The following is a 22669-nucleotide window of genomic DNA, read 5'->3' as shown; positions in this document are numbered from 1 at the left end:
TCAGAGATTCTGTCCACACAATGGACGATAATGCAGCTGTGGTTCTTATCTGTTCTTTGCAAGCCCCAGTATTTCTTGTTTAAAATGTCTAAAGCTCAGTGAGAGCTGGTCATCTGTCACAGAACAATTTGTCTGTCACGTACTGTACTTTCGTCTGTGACAAATCATCCCTTTTCCCCCTGAGCTTGCAAAACAAATACATTTTGAATTTAATCTTTGGGATAATATTGTATGCAATTCACCACGCCACACAATAATATATTGAGAGGCATTCAAAACACACCACATACAGTACTATTGGTTCCAATATGCATTTCTTGTGCTTCTAATGTCTCTCATATAAAGAACCAAACACTAATAAAATTAGTTTACAAAGAATAAAAGAAAACTTGAAGGAAACAATTGTTCTCCTCTTTGACTATAAAGAGTCTGTTCTTTCAGGATTTGAAACCAGGCTGGCAACAATTCTTTTTTACTTCAAATAAATACAGTTAAGCTTCTAAGCGCACCAACTTCACTTATTTCCAACTTTCAAGGGAATGTGATTCATTCCTTGGGCTGACTCACACTTCCACTCAGAATACATTCCCATGGTCTCATACCATACCTGTAGCTAAAGCCATATGTTGTGGAATAAAAGCATTAGAAATAGCCAATTACAAAAACCTCTCTGCTTTACTTGTGAAGAAGCAAAGGGAAAAAAAAAGTTGGAATGAATTAATCAAAGGAAGTCAATGCACTTGTACTGTAGTTAAACTGCACTCGTCGTTTTATAAAGTTTTTTTTTTATACTCTACACCCATAGGTTTATTGTACTGTATTAGCAGTATTATGATTCCCATGATGAAATACTTTGATTTCAATACATAAGCAATGCAGGCAACTGCCAAGGGCATGCAATTTCATGGCATAGATATCTTTATTATCCTGCTGAAGATGCTAACTCTGTGCATTTCTACAGTACTTTTTATCCAGAAGGATCCTAAAGTGCTTCACAGATGAGTGAGCATCTACTTCACCCACCACTGATGAGTAGCACCTGCCAATGCACCAGCAGCCCCGCTACATAGTTGATTACAATAATAAATCAATAGCTTCAGACAGCAGTGCAATCACAATTAATTCATCTACAGTTCAATGTGCAGTACAACCTTGTATTTCTGAACTTTGTGGGAAAGCAAATCGGTGCAAAGCTGGCTTTGATTTTGATTGGATAAAGGAAAAAATAGGATAGAACCCCAGGAATCCCCACCAGATAGAATGATCCAAGAAGCTGCATGCTTAACGTACACTGTTCGGAGTTTTATGTTGGGTAAATGGAGTAAAGTATACTGTATGTTTTACATCTGGCTTCTCTTGTAATTTGCATGAGATTTTATGCTACCACAAGCAGTCATTTTATTCACATAACACATGAGTGACAAACACCTTTTGGGGCATACAGTACTCTCCAAATGTAGTCATACCTTTGAAAAAAAAGAGGAACATGATAAAACATTATACAGAAAAATGAGTTACAGATTGGATGATGTGTCTCATTTTAAAAAAAAGTGTAATTTTGTTATATTTCTGTAATAACAGCATTGCACAGAGTGAAATCATATGTGTCATAAATTAATGAATTCCAGAAAATAAAGCGGTCATATTTATTCACACTTCAAACAAGGTAAAATTCAACAAAAACAATTATACCTTAACACTCTGAGTGTTGAGTAGGTAGCTGCATCAGCATGCATAGGCTGCAAAGGAACAGGTAAAGGCTGTGTTCAGGTTCAGGTGTCTTGTGAAGAGGGCTCCACAGCTGAAACCTTTCAGCGTGGAATGAAACCTTTACCTGTTCCTTTACAGTATATACTGTAACACTATATAACTCTGTAGGTTTTCTGTTTCTCTGGGGTATGAAAGAAGGTAGCACGTAGAAAACATTCAGCAAGTAACATGCATCATCATGGCCCTAACTCTATCACTTTCTGAAGTGTCCATTTAAGAACTTTAAGGCTACTGGTATAATGGCAACCATGCTAGGAATAGAACACATTGATATCTGTGAAACAAATTGTGTTGGGAGGCAACTGTACAGTAAATCCAAAGGCAAAAGATCTACAGTATATACAAAGTAGGAACCTCAGTATACAACATGTAGAAAAATTGTCAACATGAATGTGGCATTCATACCTGAATTGCAAGAAATACTGCAAACTAAAAAGGTCTGTTTGTTACACCTGACAAACAGCATTTGAATGACAAATGAAACAATAACATTTGTGATTGTAACTCAAGATGGAATACACAAATGGAAACCAAAAGTGTCTGAAGGATTAAGAACAATTCTACATGAAGGAATTTGCATTAAGTTCCCATCTGAAGTGCCACAGACTCATAGCACACTAAAGTTAGTGTAATCCCTGTCAGAGGAGGATTTACAAAACACTAACTACAGGGATGTGAATAAATGTGACCCTTGAGTTTTTTGGACTTAAATTAATTACAGTATTTATGATAAATACAACTTTTTATTATTACTGTATGCAATGCCATTAAGTCTTACTGTATACTATAACATTTTTAGGATTTCATAAGCAAGAAACACTATTCAAACAGTAATCTTTCTGTAATTTGATGTTTATTGTTCCTGTTTCTATTGCTGGGTATGAATAGATTTGGAGGACACGGCAAGAAATTTTCACACACCTGGGAGATACAATTGACCTTAACAGGGAACATGTTAAGAAGGACAATTCTTAAGTTTCAGCATTTTTTTTTTCTTGTGGAGTTTAGGATACCCCTGGTATTCGGTATTGTGGTAATAATCCCAGCTAACACTGGTACTTTACAGCAGATGGTATCTGATGTTCAGCAACAAGAGAAATAAAATTGAAACATCCAGAATGGAAACAGATCTCTAACCCCAAGCTAATAAAACCTGTGAAAGGCATCAGTAATGAACCGAAATGCGGATTACCAAGAAACTCTTTAAATAGGAAGTGAATTGCATCAAACACCTTTGCATCAAAAATACAGTAAAGGTATATCATCTTACATTAACTGTCTAAGGAAATGGTTTTGACTTACATGTTTTAGCTTTTGCTGTGGTGACAGGTCCTTCAATGTCCACAAAGATGGGGTTGATTGTGACAGTGTACTCTGTCCCTGGTTGAAGCCCCTGGATCATGTAGAAGGTGTAGGTTTCACCCAGGTTAACATTCTCTATATACCCCTCTACAAGTTGAAAACATAACATTAAATAGTTAAATGATATTGCTGTACTTAACTAACATTGAATGGTTTGGGGGGGGGGGGGTTATTTCTAGAGAACAAAACAAAATTTATTACAGATGTGTGATGTTTGAGCCTGATTTTTCATGTGGACAAACCGTGGGCAAATGACTTGTCTATGTAAGTGTAATTCCACTGCAAATGTGAATGCTTCTTAGCCTATCCATGTATAAATGGCTTGTGCCATGAAAAATGTCCCTACCAAAACATACAATGATAAGTTTGATTGATCCAGTTAGCAAATCTCAAATATCAGTAGCAAATATGGAGAGTGGAAGAACATACTCCTAATAGAAACCATATGGGAATAATGAGATGAAAAAGGGGTGGACTGCGCCCAAACTGGGCAATGATTTGGACAGTCTCATTTCATCCTCTAAATATCTCATTCACCAGCTTAATCATTTTAAATTGATACATAGAAAGTATGCCACACCATACAAACGGTTCATAACAGGACTAAGTACAGGCCCAATGTACATGATGTTAAACCAACTCTGTAGGCACTCTGTTTCACATGTGTTGGGTCTGTCCCATTAACCACAACCTCTGGACTCACGTCTGTACTATGCTGGGCAAATTAATTGACATGTATTTCGAACCAGATCCTTGCCTGTGCTTGTTGAATAATGATAACTTGGTTACCTTTCCTTTAAATCAGAGAAGACTGCTTTTTGCTGGTTTCATAGCAGTGAGAAAAACCAATTCTACTGATCTGGATAAACCCAGACATTGTACCAGATAATTAATGGATACTCACATTTCAGCATAATGTGAATTCAAAATGTATAAGAGTTAGAATTAATAAAGTAAATCCTAAAACGATCAAATCTGGAGAAGGGATTTCCACAACTATTAGAAATATGCTTGTTTCTTAAAATAGTAAATACACATAAAGTGTATCCCATATTGAAGTGTACTTAACTAATGTTACATGAAGTAGTTCACGTAGGTACCTGTGTCAGCTAATTCGGGTGCGAAGAAGGCTCCACAGCCAAAATGTTGTGTTTCCTTTCTTCTCTTTTCAGCATGGAATAAACATTTACTTGTTCTAATGTTACATTAGCTTTGGACAACAATTACTGTATTTGACTGTATTGACACTGTAATGTTGATGTTTGGTTTCTGTTTCTTAATTTACTGTATGTTTGAAAATTCAAATGAACAAAAAATAACAAATGGATAATAAAAATATGCTTAAAACCACCTATAACATGAAAGAAAATCACATTGTGGGGAGCAGGTGACAGTTTCTATTTGCGATATACAGTATACAGGTACCTGAGGAGGACCAGGTAAGTCGATATCCTGAAGCACCTTTGACTGGTGACCATCTGGCCTGTATAGTATCTGTGGTGGCGTTCTGCAGGGTTAGGCTCTTCACAGGAACTAACTTCACTTTTCCAAAAATGATACACAAAACAAAGTTCACCAATTAAACCTTCTGTAGGTGAAACAACTTTGTGAGCAAGATTTATTATTCAGCAGGACCCTATCCCAGGCAACCAAAAAATTCTTTATTGTATTCTGACACCCTGTGGACAAACCTGGGAACAGCTGACTCTCAATGTGCATTTAAGGAGGAAAATGTATATTTGAAAGCAAGAAGAAGCAAGAAGCTGTTGACTGTGATACAGTACACATCACCAGAGATAAAGGTTGTAATTGAAAACTAATTTAATCAATTAATACCCATTAATAATACCCATTCATCTCTTATTAAATGTGTTCCTCCACCGACTTGGCTTGGTCTCACAACACTGTAGCCAGTCTGAAAAAGGCACAAGAGCACCTGCACTTTCTGCGGTGATTAAAGAAAAGCTATCCATGAACTTCCACTACAGCACCATGGAAAGTGTCCACACAAGTGGTTTCACAGTATACAGGAATACTACCATGCATGACAAAGATGCACTACAAAGGGGTGTGGACTATAGGATGTGATTTACCATCAATCAGTGAGATTCACTCCATCCAGCATATTTATTATGCTGGTTGTTACTGTTATTACAGTATTTACTGTTTTGTAATGTACTGTCTACAATGTGTGGTGTTTTCTGTCGTACTGTGTTGCCTGCTGTACTGTCAGATCAGCACAAATAAGAATCCCAATGAACACCTCTACTGAAAGGGGTCATGACAGCCTGGAGCCAATCCTTGAATGTACAAGATGGGACTACACCCTGGCCAGGAGGCCAGTCCAACGTACTGAACACTATACACACACATGGGGACAATACCGAGACACCAATTAACCAAGACAGCATGTCTTTGAGGGGTACAGTACTTGGAGATTGCCAATGTGGACACAGGGAGAATATTCAAACTCCACTCAGCAGGCTCTGTAGGCTGGATTCAATCCCAGGGAAGCATTTTAAACTCTAAAGTATTCACACCACTTTTAAATCAAGCCATTTTATAACGCAGACACTTGCTGACATAACCACTTACTGAAGTCAGCTGTTCCTGTCCCTGCTTATGTAATGTCCGCATATTGTTTATTATTCCATGTTTACATCTTTCTTAATTCTTTAAAAAATGCAAGCAGTACAATGCAGCATATAAAAGATTACTATGTCTAAAAGAAAAGATTAGATCAAGACCATCTATATTTTAATATTCAAGTGTCTACTGACTGTCAGATTACCAGTAATATAAACAGCCAATACATTCTTTCCACTGTAGCTGAGAGCTACACTAATTCCATCACCGGCTCTTGATTCAAGTAAGGAGACTTACATGTTCTGCCAGTCGCAGATACTGGATCACTTGTGCCCTCAGGGTAAATAGCATAAATACTGATAGTGTATTTCATGTCTTCCTCTAGACTGTCAATGACATGGGATGAAACATCTCCACTAAGCTCCTGCTCATATGTCAGTCCGGGCCGGTTGGCTGAAACGATTAAGACATCAACATACACCAGAACAAACTCAGTTGTTATGCATTTTGTTTGCGGATTAAGTGTTCTAATACAGTATATACAGTAGAATACACAACACACAGTATCTGTTGAGCATAGTCCCTTAAGAAAAGCACACACAGATAAAGCTTGCATGAGAAAGTGGCTTTGTTCTAGCACAGGGTTCATAAATACTGTATGTACTGTATATGTCTGTATATATATTTATCTTAGAATATTTATAGATATCAGATAATGGTATAAGCACACCTTAGTATCACCCAGAGGGTTTTTCCTTTACAATCTGAGAGTGTATTTAGGCAGTATGTTAGTCCATCAATTTAACTGCTGAGCCCAGTGGTGGCCAACGGACCCACATAATCTAGTAGAACTACTTTAGACTAATTTCTTCTTTTTGATCAATAGTTCATGTCAATAAGGGTCCAAACATCTGAAACACAAGCAGGAAGGAAGCTGTATTTTGTGAACAATTTGTAAAAAACTGACATTCCTTGAACAGAACCATTGTTATTAAAATACACAAGAAACTCTTGCTTGCAATTGTAAGTAAATGATTAGCTGAACACTGGTTTCTGTGGTTTAAACAAAACCAGGCTAAGAATGTTTACTTAAAGCAAAATAGATTAGAGGTAATTTTCTTACCTCGAGGAATGAAGATTTTGTAGCCGTTTAATCTTCCTAATGGTGGTGTCCATGCCAACCGCAGGCTAAAGAGCCCTTCTTCTATCACTCGGAAATTAGTTACCTGGGGCACTGGCGCTGAAACAAGTGAACAGATCACCATCAGCTTTACACAGGCCAGGAGAGATATTTGGTCCCTCTGTTATCACTGTGGCCATTTGAACCATATTGTACGTACTTGTTTTTGCTCTGACAATTGTTGAATCCCCTCTGCCACCTGCATAAACGGCGTGGACTGTGAATAAGTACTCTGTGGTGGGTTTGAGATCAGTCACAAGTGCAGTCCTCACATCACCCTTCAAATCAATCTACCAAAACGACAACAATCATGATTATCAGTCGTCAGTTAATATAATAACATCACTTTATTAGCCCTATACAATTTCTCACATTAGGAATTCATCTTTTCACATACCCCAGCTTGCTTTCTATGAGACAGACACACAGACAGGGAGAGAAGCTGGGGGTCAGAGCAGAGGGTCAGCCATTGTACAGCGCCCCTGGAGCAGTTGGGGTTAAGGGCCTTGCTCAGGGGCCCAACGGAGTAGTATTCCTCTGCCGGCTGCGGGATTTGAGCCAGCAACCTTCCAGCCACAGGTGCAGATCCTTAGCCACAGAGCCACTGCTCCACCCATGACATTACCATCTTAATTGGTACTTAATACTGATTGCTTTTAAAATTATTTACTTACATGCTTAAAGTACAACTGCAATTTTAAGCCGATTGAATTTTAACACATACAGTAAGAGGTTTTTAAGCAAATGTGTTGTGGAGAGCACAAAACAAAGAAAGGCGCAAATACTGTAACATACTGTACTTTTGATTTCTTTCAGGAAATCATTGCATGATTGTTTTTTGTTCTACTCGATGGTGCTTGTGAATACACATGCGTGCATGTGAACACGAAACATAGTCTGTTTTGTATTTCTAAAAACAAATAATAAACTGTTTACTTGAAAGGCGTACATTTGTCCTAAACTCCCGGACCCACAGTTTGAAATTGGAATCCCTTAGTGACTATAGTCAGTTTGCTGAAATGCTTCCAAGAGTAAATTTTCATTCTTAGCAACTGAACACTTAAATCTATTTAGCAACTTATTCACAGCCACTTTATACATGTATTGCTCTCAATTAATTTGTGCTTCAGAGGTAATTAACAAAAACTAATCTTAAAGCCTTCCTTAATTATGGTGGAAGGTGGCAGTACTTCTTTCTTGCTATGTTAATAAAGGCTCACGCTACTTACACAAGAGGGTTAGCACCGCTGTAAACTCCACTTTAATTATTTTCCATTTTTTGAGAATTTTTGTGTTTCTCAATTTCTATTCATTTACAAGTTTTCGCAATCAGAACAAAACAGCTCCCTCCCAATGCATTCTTGTACCAATGAACAAGGGTACCCCCTTAAACCCCTAGAATTAAGTCAAGACAGCTGTGATAGGTGCACCATGCAATAAAGAATTGACCACATCAGCACCAGTAACCAGTAAGATTCCATGCCCAATAGACCCATTCCCACTCTCTCAAGAGGCCAAGATTAGAATGATTGTTTAGCGGGAGAATTAGGTAACAGCAAAGGGTATCCTTGTACAGAAAAGTGGACAAATAAGACAAAACCTTTTTCCAAAAACCTACCTGTGTCTGGAAACCCTTAAAACACATTTAAAAATGGCCACTCATGAGCGTGCCCAAGGAGCTAAGGAGAAGTTTCAGATGGTACAGTAGCATCTATGAAGAGTTAAGTACACTCTGTGAACAAACTTTAAGTGAAAGAATTATCAGTGAATTCAATTATTAGGATTTTTGAATGCCATTTTTCTTCTCCCTAAAAATATGACCTACAGTATAAATATGGTGTTTCCACCTGTGACTCCCTATCCCAAAGAGTAACAGCTGCTAAAGGTTTGAATTAAGCATTTTAACAGAGTAATAGAAAGCAAATCTGCTATTGTTCTCTTTTGGCATGCATTAATCTTTTGGATATCAACGACAGGGATCCTTTTAAAGAAATGTATAACAAGAAGAGTAGCACTTGCACTTGTCTGAGTGTATGGTGTCACTGTATGTTAATTACAAGGTTGCATTCCCTGTCTGTTCCTTTATTTTCCTACTGGATGTTCTTTAACTACCAGTCATTGGTGGTTAGGGAAAAAACAAGAACTCAAAAGCACTTTTTCATAGGCTAATTTATTTTGTTAATGGGATACATGTGCTAGGTTATCATTATTGCACATATACTACTGTGGCATTATCTGTTCAATATGTACCATAGCTATGGAGATTCATTTCATACAGTGACAACATATCAAATAAGTTCAGTTATCTCTCACATATGACTAAATAATACTACCCTTCTTGTGATACATAATGTATATGATTGCTGTTCTCAAAAGAACTTTCACATTATCGGTGACTGGTACATTTAAAATCAAGGAAAAGGCTGGGGATCATGCTGTAATTAGTAGTTTATCAGCACATTCCTCCTTTTTTTTAGATTTATCTGACAGATTAAATCATAGTTGAAGGAGGGAAAGGAAGTCTGTGCTAACCTTATGAGAAGCCTCTGGTGTTGTGTTATGGGTTGATTTAAAATATGAACCAAGCAGACAACCAGTGACTATTTCTCCAGTTTTGAGAAAACCCTGATACCCACTTGTTCCTCTTGCCCTGAAAGTGGCTGTCCACTGGCACTGAGAGCACTGATAGTCAGCTGATATCCGGTGACGTCTCCTGTAGCAGGGGTCCACGTCAGTCTCAGAGAGCTGTAACTCAGCTCATTGACAACCAGGTCTTTTGGCCCAATAACTTTGTCTTCCACTTCAGAAAAGAAAGAGTACACTTATCATCAAACAACCAAACAAGAAAAACATGTTGATGGGTACACAGCATGTTCTTCCAATGTATACCATTCATTGTTCACAAATCTGGTCTAAGTGTTTGAAAAAATTACACTTAATTGTCAGAGCATAATTGGTATCTTCTGTCATGCTGAGCTATTACTCTCCATTATCTTGACTACCCAGGCTACATCATAATTTCTGGTAAGACGTCGAATGTTGATGATTGTGAATACCCTGCTTGGTCTGTTTGATAGGTCGTGGAGGTTCTGAGGCTGTAAAGCAAACCCGCCGAGAGATTTTAGGCAAGAGACTGCTAAGACGATTGAAGTCCTCAGCAAACAGAAGATGCTCCTCAAAAGGTTCAGAGACTATTTTCTTCAGCTCTTTCTTGTCTGCCTCTTTAATTCCTGAAACAATAAAATAAACACACCCAAATGCCTCCTTAAATGATTCTAAAATAAGTCAATTGCATATGAACATGGTGCTTTGCCCATTTTCTGAATAATAAAGTGGTTATGGAAAAGCAAGTAACAAAGAAAGGAATATGATTTTTTTGTACTTTCCACCACTACCACCGATCTTTTTATCACCCTCATAGGAAGCTCTTTGGTTTTGAATTCTGTGTCCAGGAAGGTACGTACTTAATGAGTAGTTCAGGTGGGTAGCTGCATCAGCATGTGTAGGCTGCAAAGGAACAAGTGATAGGTTTATTCCATGCTGAAAAGAGAAGAAAGAAAGCACAATGTTTTGGCTGTGGAGCCTTCTTCAGGTGTAAGTTGTAAGTTTTCTTTCTTCTCTTTTTTAGCATGGAATAAACCTATTACTTGTTCCTAAGTGAATAGTGTTATTTTAAATGCTGTAAAGACATGCTTTAACACATTTTATGAAAATAAATATGTTGTAATATTTACAGCACCTTCTGGAAGCTGCCTTAAATAAAGGTGTCAGAAAAAACACAATTGTTAGGCAATTAATGAGTCTGCAATCATGCCCAGGTATGAAAGTATTTCAAAACATTGATGAGAAATTATAACGATGAAGTGCTCTTTGTCTATTGTGTTGTACTTTTCCCCAACCAGAACTAGCATTAGAATCAGTTTAAGTTTTGAACCAATTTAATAAACAAAATAGACATGCCAGTGTTATTCTGCTATGCTACATTTCCCCCACTTTTATTTAGCCCATTCAATAAAAACCAGGAGCTTTGGAAACAAACATACCCACTGCAAATACTGTAATTCCATTGTCTGGCAATGCCTTTGCTGGTTCCTCAATCAAATCTGTTGATTTATCATTGATTATTAAAATTACGATCTGCAAAAAAACAACAACGAAGGAAACATCATAATACAGATCTCAGCTATGCTACATTCACTTCTATTCACATCTAGAACATGCATTCTGCTATCACCAAACAATAGACTGAATATTCAGATTAATTGAAATTGAATTGACTATTATATATACAGTATTTCAAAGCAGGGTAACCCAATTTTAAGTCTTAATGAACTGTACCAGGGGGATGTATAAACGTTTTTAGAATATTGCATGTATTTTCAATTCAATCGGGTGGTAACAAAATGATACCTTTAAAATTCTCTAAATTACTCAGATATCCCATTTAAACATACTGGACCATTTAAGAAGCTATTTATTGCATAGCGTGAGAATGTCCCAGTTAGATGCAGGGCACTGTACCTTTGGAGCATCATCTCTGATAATGGCAGAGCTGAACACTGAATCCACCAGGAACTCCAGAGCGGCTCCCGTTTTGGGGCTCCCACTTTCATATGGAAGATCACGCACCGCAGACAGCACTTCATCGACAGTTGAGTAGTCAGTTAGGGCTATTCTCATTCTGGGAAAGAATTTCTTTAAGGATTAGTGAAATTCAATTTACTTCAGATGTTGAAATACGTAATCATTTAGTTATGCCAATGCTCCGCTCGGATGGGATTAACGTTTGTTTTATGCGGTTGTTTGTACTGCGTGGAATCCCATCCTTATCCGATCTCAGATCTTGATCTCAATTCCCGCTGCATTGTACTAATCAGATCGGGGTTGAACCTGAGCTCAGATCTGGTTCAAATTTTGATTTTATTTTCAGGCAGGATCATACCTTAAATATTACCTTTTTTTTAGAGATGAGGAATTACGCTTGTCTTCTTGTCCTCACTACGCAGTTTGCGTCGTTAGTTGGGCATTAATTTGTGTTCACTTACATACCTTGGGATGTCGCTGTAGACTGTGACACCAAAGCGGATGCCTTCTTCACCCAGTATGTTATCACTGAAAGACTTGACGATTCCACTTATAAAATCCTTAATAAGCTGGAAATTGTCTGGTCCAACACCCCATGATTCATCCACCAGGAAAACAATGTCAGCTGTAACTGCCGTGCGGCAGGCTAGAAAAAGAAACATAAAAACCACGTTATTTGGCATTCATTTGATATTGTGCATGAATAATCAAAATTTTCCTTCCAAATTGCTTTAAATCATTATTAAACTATTGACTTCTGCGAGACATTGGACAAGTATATACTGTATCATGATAACTGACTAATGTGTCCATATTTTTACAATAGTTTCCCATGCTCAATCTATGTTATTTTGTACAAAAACAATTGCAAATAAGAACTCATTTAACCCATTTGGTAGTTATTACTATAGCTAATTGATTCAAGGATCTCATTCAGCCATTTCTAGAAAAAAGCCAGGGTTTCAACTTCAACAACATGAGTGGGTGTCTTGTTCATATCATTTCTACCCATGTCATCTGGTCCATGTTTTCACTGTTTATTATTAATAAATCTACTGGGCACACTTCACTTAAGACTTGGATAAGGACCTTTACAGTAATTTAGTCTTTTTTCCTTGGCATCCCACAGTAAATTGTCATGGAGCCTCCCAGCAGACAAAAGCAACGATTCCCACAATATACAGTACTACAGCAGCCCACTGCAGAAATCCTGTATACTATAAATACTGTATGTAGCCAAAATCTCATTAAGATATCCTGCAGAATATCTTATCCTGCAGAATATCTTCATGTACAGTAGTTCTTTACTTTTCTTGTGGTAGTCAAAACCTACTGCATGATCTTCACTGTGTGATTCCTAAGACAGTTTTGCAGAACTAAGCAAGGATTTTATCCTAAGGGACACTTGTGTAGAAATCCTGCAAGATTTGTGTGGCTGTATAAAGAAAACTAATTAAGATCATAAATAATTAATAGACCTTCATATTCTACGAGCCTTTACTACCACTAATGGTAATGTTCATGCATTATAGTCTCCTAACAAACTAACATTCTAAAACATATAGTCCATTTTTCATTGTTATAATCTCTTTAACATGTTTGTAGACATTCATTTTAAAGGACGACCACAAGAAAGCAAATGCACAGGAAATGCTTCCAGCAAAAAAAATGCTTTAAATAGATTTAATATAACATCTAAATGGCTCTGGATTTTCCCACACTCCAAAGACATACATTGGCACTGGTGTGAGTGTGTACAGTATGCATTTACTGTACTGTATGTCTGTGTGTGTCCGCAAGTGGACTGGCATCCCATTCAGTGTGTAACTTGTACCCAATGCTTCCTGGGATAGGCTCTAAGCCACTGTGACCTTGAATTGGATAGGCAGTTATTGAAAGTTATGTGATGATGATGTGATAATACCTATAGTAAATGTTCTGATGATATTGGGCTCTGTGCATGAAACGTTTTTCCACTATGCTTAGTTCTCAACACTTTTTTTCAAGCAGGAATGATTGAGATTGACAACAGGGAACCTTTAATTACTATCTTGACTTATCTGACATTTAGTAGCTTCACAGCTCTGACTTCTTGGAAAGAAGTAAAAGTGTATACCAAAGATGTATTATTCAGGTAGGGAGGTGACACGTTTGGTCAAGAAATACTTTCCACTAGATGGCAGTATAACGCAAGACATTAGCCTTGGCCCTCTGGAATTTGTATGCGCAAGCGACTGAATTTGCATGCCCTTCCTTTTCTGTGTTCATGGGTGAACTGTTATGGGGTAGAGGTCAGTGTTCCTGGGAAATCATCTGTATTCTGGGCAGTATTCTGAATAGGGCACATGAAAGGAAAATTTAAACAAACCAACAAACAAATCAATTGAACAATCGATCGCATTCAGTGAAATCACCCTGCGCCAAAATGTAAAAGACAGAATAAGTAACTGCAAATTTAATTAAGGGCAGCAGGAAAGAAAACTGTATTGATTAAATTACCATACTGAAGTTAAAAGGCATTTAATGACTTATGACAGGATTAATTGCTGGAAGCGAAATTCCTTTCTTTATGCTCCTGTAACCTGGCTGCAATCCCAGCACTGTATACAGTATCTATTTTGTATGTGTGTGTCAATCAGGCCATCTTTGCATTGCCTCTGTGTTGCTTCCTTTCAGAATAAAAACCTTTAAAACACAAATCTGTCATTAAAATGGTTTGGACCTTTACTGGAAAGAGTTATAGTGAAAGATTTGTATTGTGCCAGAGAAACAGAAACCAAACCCTGTCTCTGGTAAACAAGTAGCATGTCTGTCACAAGGGCAACACGAATCTTATTTCTGCTTTGTGCTTTGTGTAAAAACAACTGCAGTTGCAAGTTATCCTTTCAGACAAACAAGCTTGTACGTTTTATAAAGCGTTTTATTTCGTGTATGTGTAATATTCATAAATGAATATTCATTGTCATGAAGCACTAAAGTTCTTTAATTAATTTAAATCCTCTTTTTATTATTATATTTTATTATTATTAATCTGTCAATCTTTGTCAATATCTGGTAAATAAGTTTACTTCCTTAAAGCTGGTGTAGCGGAGCTAGTTCAGACCGGTGACGTCATCACCCTCCCTGCCCGCCCTGCACTTTAGCTCATGCGGCTGGCTCCCTGTTGTGTTACGTCGGAGACCCGGGTTCGCGCCCCAGATGCTGCAGGACGAAATGGGTGGGGTAGAGCGGCTATACACTATATCTTCACTTTGTATATACTATACATTTACAGTACAAAACACCAAATTAACAAAAGATACAAAACACAATAAACTGTGATGACTTGATTTAAGACCACATTGCTTCTGTACTGTTATTAATATGGTTTTCCGAACTCATACATCAGACTAACGAAACCAAACGTATCCTGCAGCTAGGATCACACCTTCCCCCTTCTCTTAATGACAGACTACTATTCTACTAAATTTTCTCCATTCATTGGAAATTTCATTTCACACCTTTCTACACCTATCCTGACTTCACACCTCTTGATTGGCCTCTCTTTCTGTCCCCTGCTCCCGCCTCTCGCTCCTCCTCCCTCCCAGCCTTTGTTCTCCCACTACATTACCTTTGACTACTGCCTTGTCTCTCACTACATTACCTTTGACTACTGCCTTGTCTCTCTCACACCTAAAGAAGGCTCCACGGCCGAAACGTTGTGTTTTTTCTCTCTTCTTTTTTTCAGCATGGAATAAACCTATTACTTGTTCCTTTGCAGCCTACGCATACTGACGCAGCTACCCACACTGAACTGTTATTAATATGTCTACTTCTGTTGTGACTGCTGTTACACCTATTGCTAATATTACCACAAGTACTGCTATATATGCTATTGGTGCCACCATTAATAATCTAATAACAGAAGTGTTTTGGTTCCTTTTGTGTGTTGTGTCAGACCCAACATTGAAATTGTGACATGCATGCACTGATATTCACTCCAAATACATTTCAAGTTTATTGCCAGCAGCCATATCACCCTGCAACTCACAACTGGCAACCCACTGAAGCTAAGCAGGTGTGAGCCTGGTCAGCACCTGGATGTGAGACCTCCTGGGAAAAACTAAGGTTGCTGCTGGAAGAGGTGTTAGTGGGGCCAGCAGGGGCGCTCACCCTGCAGTCCATGTGGGTCCTAATCCCCAGTATAGTGACGGGGACACTATACTGTAAACAGGAGCCGTCCTTTGGATGAGAAGTAAAACTGAGGTCCTGACTCTCTGTGGTCATAAAAAATCCCAGGGCGCTTCTTGAAAAGAGTAGGGGTATAACCCCGTTGTTCAATAATTACCAATCATGGCCTCCCAATAATCCCCATCTATGAATTGGCTACATTACTCTGCTCTCCTCCCCACTGATAGCTGATGTGAGGTGAGCGTTCTGGTGCACTATGGCTGCTGTCCCATCATCCAGGTGGGGCTGCACATTGGTGGTGGTGGAGGGGAGTCCCCATTACCTGCAAAGCGCTTTGAGTGGAGTATCCAGAAAATCGCTATATAAGTGTAAACAATTATTATTATTTATGTGACTAAGACATAGGGAAAGTCAATAATTACCTTCATTGGGGTACAGCAAGCTATTGTCTATACATAGAATCACCTCTGACATCATTTGTCAAACAAAGATTACCTTAAATTGTAAGTATCCCCACTTATCCCTAATGACTATCATTAATTAAATTATTTACTGTAAATATAATATTTTTCCAAATTCTTACTTCTGTCTTGCAAAAGGTAATTTTCTCCTGATCATTGCAAGGACTAGATCAACACACACACTTCCCCTTAATGAATCCATAAAAACTAGCTAAAAAGTTGATTAACCATAATTTCTCATTTTCATTTCTCATTTCTCATTTTTCATACTTTCCTAATCTATTGTGTGTGAGGGAAAATGAAATTCTCCAGGAGTACAACATCTCTTTTTGATATATGTGTTCCATACTTCAATGTGCAATCAAGCACCTACTGTACATCTGTTGCTGTGTTGGGTGGTCTGTAGCATACTCAACTTCTTAATACTTTATCATTTTTCTTCACCAGTGTGCTGATCCATGTACGTTCTGAGGCATATGTATTCTTCTAGTTCAAGTAATGATTGGCAGAAATATAAAATATAAACTCAACAATTAAAGGTGTGTTGACACACCTGAGGAATGCTTCACAGCTGAAATGTCGTGTCTTGTTTTCTTTTCTTTTCAGCATGGAATAAACCTTTACCTGTTCCTTTGCAGCCTATGCATGCTGAGGCAGTTACTGTACCTGCTTGAGCTTCTTCAATAAATTAAAGTGTTTGCATATAAATCCAATGTTTGTGTGTTTTAGCCAGGATCAAAGTGATACCATAATCCTAGAGTCAAAGAGAAAAGTCATAATCCAGTCTCCCTAAAACTCTCAATATTCAAAACACAAAAATAATTTTATTTCCTTCATCTCTTTGTGTTATTTAGACCATTTGGAAATTGGATTACAAACTATACTTATTTTCTGGAACTTTTCAGCCCGTTTTTACAAGTCTTGGAAGAAGGACTGCCTTAGCCTTTTTTTTCCACAGACTGTCAACTTTTCCCATTAACCTCCCTAGAACTCAGCTCCTTTCTTGATAGGACTCTGAACAGGACTAGGTAGGCAAAAACAAAATTGGTAAAATGGATCACAGTCTCATTTTGTTTCAGTGTTCTCAAAGAGAGCAATTGCAGTAACACCAGCAACATATACCTCACTTTTCAACCTATCCTAAAAATGCAGAAACTGGTTAAGTTTCTGAAGTATTCATAAAAAGGTTAGAATTAATGACGTTCCGAAATACAGAAACGTTTGAACATGGTGTTGTGCAGATGGCCACAAGCTGATTTTAAATTCTCTATTTTCCATATTTTTTGTGCAAAACTGCCTGAACCTCAACTTTCTGCAGTGAGTCAGGTGGGATAAAAAGATCAACTTGAAACTGCCTGTGGCACTTTAAATTAAAAAAAAAATACTTACAAACTCTGAAACGTTCGCTTAATACAGTATATACTGTATATAATTATCTTCCAGGGGTACTAAGGATAATTATATGGATTAGTGTTTAGCCTCCAAACAGTCTGTCCACCACCTAATTCACTGAAAAATGAATGGCCAATCCATTCAAATCAATAAATCAAATCAATATACAGTATTAGAGGTTCGGCCATCATGACACTCTTCTTCTATCGCTGCAGTAAAACCAGTAGATCTGTAAGCGGTACCATCTTTTGTAAGACAGAAGTCCAACCTTATAACAGCCAAAGCAAAACTCTCTGTTGTATTTTGGTGCACTTACAGTATGTGGCGCAGGGAGAATGGTTTGGCATCAATTTAGACAGCAGTTTTGACCTTGATAGGAACTTATATTTTACAAGAATGGCTCTGCCTTCATTAAGATCCTTCCTTAAGTTTTTTTGTCTCGTGTAGACACGGTTGGAATCTCCATGAGAGCTGGGTAGCTAAGTCTTTGCTTTTAGGTAAAAGGCTGGGTCTAGGTACTCACATCTATTGTAAATATTTGTAAGTAATTCATTCCGTGCTGTGTCTGCTATTCTGAAAATAAATAGACGCTTATTACTTTTAAGTTGTTGCCTGTTCTTTTACTCTGAAACAGTGAAAATGGTTGTGGGGGTCTAGAACAAGCCACCCAGCAGCTATCCAGCAGTCAAGTCCCTGAAACTAATCTGTCTTCTTTCAAGAAGAGACTGGATGATCCTTGGATCAATCTTACTTGGTTACATATCCAAACAAACAAAGTGGGCAGGATGGCCTCCTCTCATCTGTAACCTTTCTTATATTCTTACATGATAGTTTATATTATTTACTCCTGGCCAAATTAATTTCTACAATGTTATAGCAACTATAAGATTAAGTAGCAATTAAGTAGTGATCTTAGAATCATCTTTGAGGCTGTATTTATGTCAAAATAAAACAAACTACAGTTATGAACGTGTACAGGAAATTAGGTTTTATTGACCCTTGTGAGGGTAAGGAATAAAGTGAAATCCAAAAGATATACTGTATAATAATATGTCTCAGCTGGAGTGTACACCAAATCATTTCACTCCAAGTTTGTCCTACACCCCTAGGCATGAATCATATAATCCTTCAAAACAACATCCTTTAGAAATCCATTCAGCAGCCAGATCAGAAAGACATACGGCCCCTAATTTCAATCTGAAAAGAAACCAGAGAATATTTTATTAAATGATATACATCAAGAGCTCCAGAATCACTCACAGGTACCTTTAAATCATTAACTGAGAGGGCGTTAAATTGATACAGTGAGGTAATAAATTACTTCACTTAACAGAGCCACATAAGCAATGCAAATAAGGAGGCTCTCTAGACCTCACTGACTGGAGCTGTGTGTATCAGATACTGTGGAAGATACTCACTTCAATCAGTCCCCACAGTTCAGAGAAATACTGGTAGGTCAACTGGCTTCGGGGAAATTGGCCCTAGTGTGAGTGTGTGCGTTTGTATCTGTCTGCCCTGCAATGTACTGGCGTTCCACCCTGGGTGTACCCTGCCTTGCACTGTTGCCTGCTATAAGAGGCTCTAGTTTCTCCATGGCCGCATGTTGGATAAAGCAGTTTGGGAATAGATGAATGGATGGTCATCAGTTAACATTGACTTACAGGTGTTAGCTGTTGGATTTAGCATGGCATATTGGATGCAGCATAGTCTTTGGAAATCAGTTTTATAGCAATCTCAGTCAAAAGATGGTGAACAACTTTATTAAAATGGACTTACTGCAAGAAAATCACAAAAATAATGTTGGACTGTTAAGATACAGTACCTCATGGTGATGATCCCTGAATATCAAAGATTTAAAATGCAATTTACACATTCAAGCCTTTAAGTTTTCAGGCTACTTTAAAAACCTAGGAATTATTGGGCCAAGTGGGAATTCTATTGGTGTTCATTAAAAAAAAGAAAGAGCTGTGTGAATCTCTCTCTTGGCAAACTCTCCTTTTTATGCTGTTGCCTATCGTGAATTAAACTTTTACTCTAGCCTTTCCACAAAGAACCAGACTGCATTAATCTTGTGAATGGGTGTTTTGTAATTAGTTTTGATATTTACATTCAAAATGATTAAAATTCTTTGCATATGGATGTTGCTACTGGAGATGACAACCAGCTGCTAAATCTACCAGGGACCTGAAATGATTACAGCAGGAAAGATGCTCTGTTGCTTGAAATTGTAAAAGGTTAATGGAGAATGCATTCAAAAAGTGCCAGTGTACAGCTTCTTTTGGGCACATCTGATTTAGTACATGTCATGAAAATACACTATAACATGAAGAAACTTGTCATACGGCAGCATTTTAACACAGATTAAGGATTTTGCAATTGTATGAAAATAATGAGCAAATTGGATTTATACAGAAAATCATATAATATTTTTTGCCTCATTACAATATCATGTTTTTCACCATTGTTGTCTTAACTATTTTGAAATATCATCTACTGTATAAATAACATCAAGGTAAAAGGTCAAAATATGGAACAAGCCATATTTTTGAAGCTGATACCTTCTTGTTTTAAAAAACAGCTGAATGAGATCTGTGGGATCAATTAGCTACTAACCAAAAAATGAGCTAGATGGGTTGAATACACACCTCTTGTCTGTAACTTTTCTTGTGCCCTTTTTTTCCTTTCTTTGTTAAATGAACAAAGTACATTACACTGTATCCATGCATGTATTAATAATTTCTGTTATATCTAATTTATATTACAAAATAATATTGAAAATTTACAAAAGTGCTACTGTAAATCACATACTTATTTTTTTTTTGCTTTTTCTATTCTGTGTAATTTTATGTTGTTAAACTTCTGGGATTACTTGTCTTGCCAAGGGAAACAAACAAAAATACTGAAAAATTCTAAACAAGATTAAACGATACGGGAAAGTGCTTCAGTGTTAGTTGATCTGATTAGCATTACTGTGCTGTATTGTCAGCAAAGAGGAGTGTTTTCAGAAAATACTTTGGCTGGAAATATTAGCTACAACAGTAAATAAGTATCATAACAGAGACAATAAAACATAATTATGCAGGAAACACATAATGTTGGAGGTTATGTGATTCAGAATACATTCAAATCTTGTAAAAATATTCATCCATCCAACTATCTATTTTTTAACCAATTCAGGGTAACAGGAGAGCTGGAACCTATCCCAGCAAGGTAGGAAACACCCTGGACAGGACAACAGTCTATTGCAGGGCAGACAGACACACAAACACACCCGTTTCAGGACCAGTTTTCCCAGAAGCCAATTAACCTACCACTATGTTATGGGATTGTGGGAGGAAATCCAAGGGCTCATGGGAGAAAATACAAACTCCACACAGACAGGACCTCAAGCCTGGAATGGTACACCTGGGTCTGGTACTGCAAGGCAGCAATGCTAATCATTACTCTCTGTTAAAATACATATATTATAAAAGTACTTTTTCCAAATGTATATGTAGTATTCTGAGTGGCATGGCAAGTATTGCTATTGTCTCACAGCCCTTCAGTACCAAGTTCAGTTCGAGACTAGGATGCCCCCCTGTGTGGAGTTTGTCTGTATCTCAATGTGTATTTTTAGCCAGCTGTTTCACATCCCTCCCAGCTCTCACACATACACAGGTGTGTGTGAGAGTCCTCAAAGTAACTAGCATCCAATGCAGTGCGCAGTACTGCCTTGCGCCCAGTGCTTTCAGACTAGGTCTGTGCTCGTTGAGGTTTGTCACTTGAACAAGTGGCTTTCTGATTGTGGGCAAATGAGTTTTGGTAGATTGCCTTGTGCAGTTAGAAGCCGAGGTACTGTATAATGACTATTAAGGGTCACATCAAAGACTCCTCCAGGAGAGGATTTTCTTGTTAATACTTGCATGTTATGTCTCAATGTTCATACACTTTTATTATGACAACCTTATTACTTTCCTCCTACAATTAAGAGAGACATGTCTAGGTTAATTGGTATCTCTAAATAGTGTCCTCTGACATACTGGTGTTCCATCCTGTGTGTATCCTGTCTTACACCTGTTATCTGCCAGTTCAAACTCAAACTCCCTGCAACCCTTTACTGGACAAAAAGGTTATTGAGAAAGTATGATTGTATTTTATGATAGCATCTGCATATACAGTAGCAGGAATATTAGTAAAGCTGAGGTGTACCGTTCAATTTATGTATTTATGACTGTTATTTTACAGGTCATTCTGGATGTCATGAAGCATGAAGTCACAATTTCGAAAAGCAGGCATCCAGAGAATCACCTAGTCTTATTTGGAAATCTGATCACTTTCCGAAAGTATATTCCTGAGCAATTCTCCATTATAAAGGGAAAGGCATCCATACTTCTGAAGCTGATGCTGTGACCTCTATTTTTTCTTACACAGACCAACAAAACACATTTTTCAACAGTTTTACCCAAATACTGTACAAGCCATCTGATGGGAAACTGGGCCATATACAGAGTTGTCTCATCCTGAGGTACAGCAGGCTGTGTACAGTAGGTGAAAACTTCCCATGACCACACATTTCAAAAACAGCACCAAATAAACAAAAACAGCACTTGGCATGTACAAAACTAATAAGCATAACTGTTCTTGGGTGAAAATTTTCACAATCCCTCATTATAATTTTTTTATAATTGGGTTCATTAGAAGTTGAAAATTTGCTGTGCAGTTTGTTTATTTTTCAGGCCCACAGACTATAGCTGTAGCTCTAGACTTGTACAATGGGAATTCGCTCCTGACAGCGATAGAATTTACACCCTGTAGCTGTGCTAATCCTCAAAAAGATAACTGCCGCCGTCTTCACGGAAATCTCAGAGGACGTTGAAGAGCAGAGATTTGCATTATATTAAAGAAAGGTAATAATTTTCAGCATTTCACAATTCTGGCTGAATACATTTGGAAGGATTAGATTTTCCCATTTAATGCTGAGCTCTCAACTGCAGTGGGGAGCTAACTGCGCAGAAGACCATCACCTGTGTGTGGATCAGGCCTTCCACATTTACAGTATTTTTTGCACCTTACTCAGAAAAACAAGCATATTTGCTTTCCAAATTACCATAGTTTGCTCCATGTTTTTTTGTGTGGATCTACAATATGTAGTAAAAGCAAAACATGCTTTTTGGATATTTAAATA

At 37.7% G+C, this 22669-nt stretch overlaps 1 protein-coding gene across 4 annotated transcripts in view; it reads right to left on the bottom strand.

Annotated features, from left to right (window-relative positions):
• col7a1l (collagen type VII alpha 1-like) overlaps positions 1-22669 on the bottom strand; it is a 156546-nt gene that overhangs the window by 123396 nt on the left and 10481 nt on the right. For all 4 annotated transcript variants that reach the window (XM_088645415.1, XM_088645416.1, XM_088645417.1 and 1 more), the window contains exons 3-12: positions 11948-12128; positions 11420-11579; positions 10942-11035; positions 9955-10128; positions 9535-9698; positions 7059-7188; positions 6842-6958; positions 6016-6171; positions 4558-4674; positions 3073-3219 (exon numbers count right to left, since the gene is read on the bottom strand). In XM_088645415.1, the coding sequence (XP_088501541.1) occupies positions 3073-3219; positions 4558-4674; positions 6016-6171; positions 6842-6958; positions 7059-7188; positions 9535-9698; positions 9955-10128; positions 10942-11035; positions 11420-11579; positions 11948-12128 (1440 nt within the window). The remainder of the gene's footprint in view (positions 1-3072; positions 3220-4557; positions 4675-6015; positions 6172-6841; positions 6959-7058; positions 7189-9534; positions 9699-9954; positions 10129-10941; positions 11036-11419; positions 11580-11947; positions 12129-22669) is intronic.

This window comes from Lepisosteus platostomus, chromosome 9, assembly GCF_059453375.1.
Source record: "Lepisosteus platostomus isolate fLepPlt1 chromosome 9, fLepPlt1.hap1, whole genome shotgun sequence".
NCBI lineage: Eukaryota > Metazoa > Chordata > Actinopteri > Semionotiformes > Lepisosteidae > Lepisosteus > Lepisosteus platostomus.
Note: the sequence above shows the minus strand (reverse complement) of the source record. Positions and strands in the feature narration are given on the sequence as shown.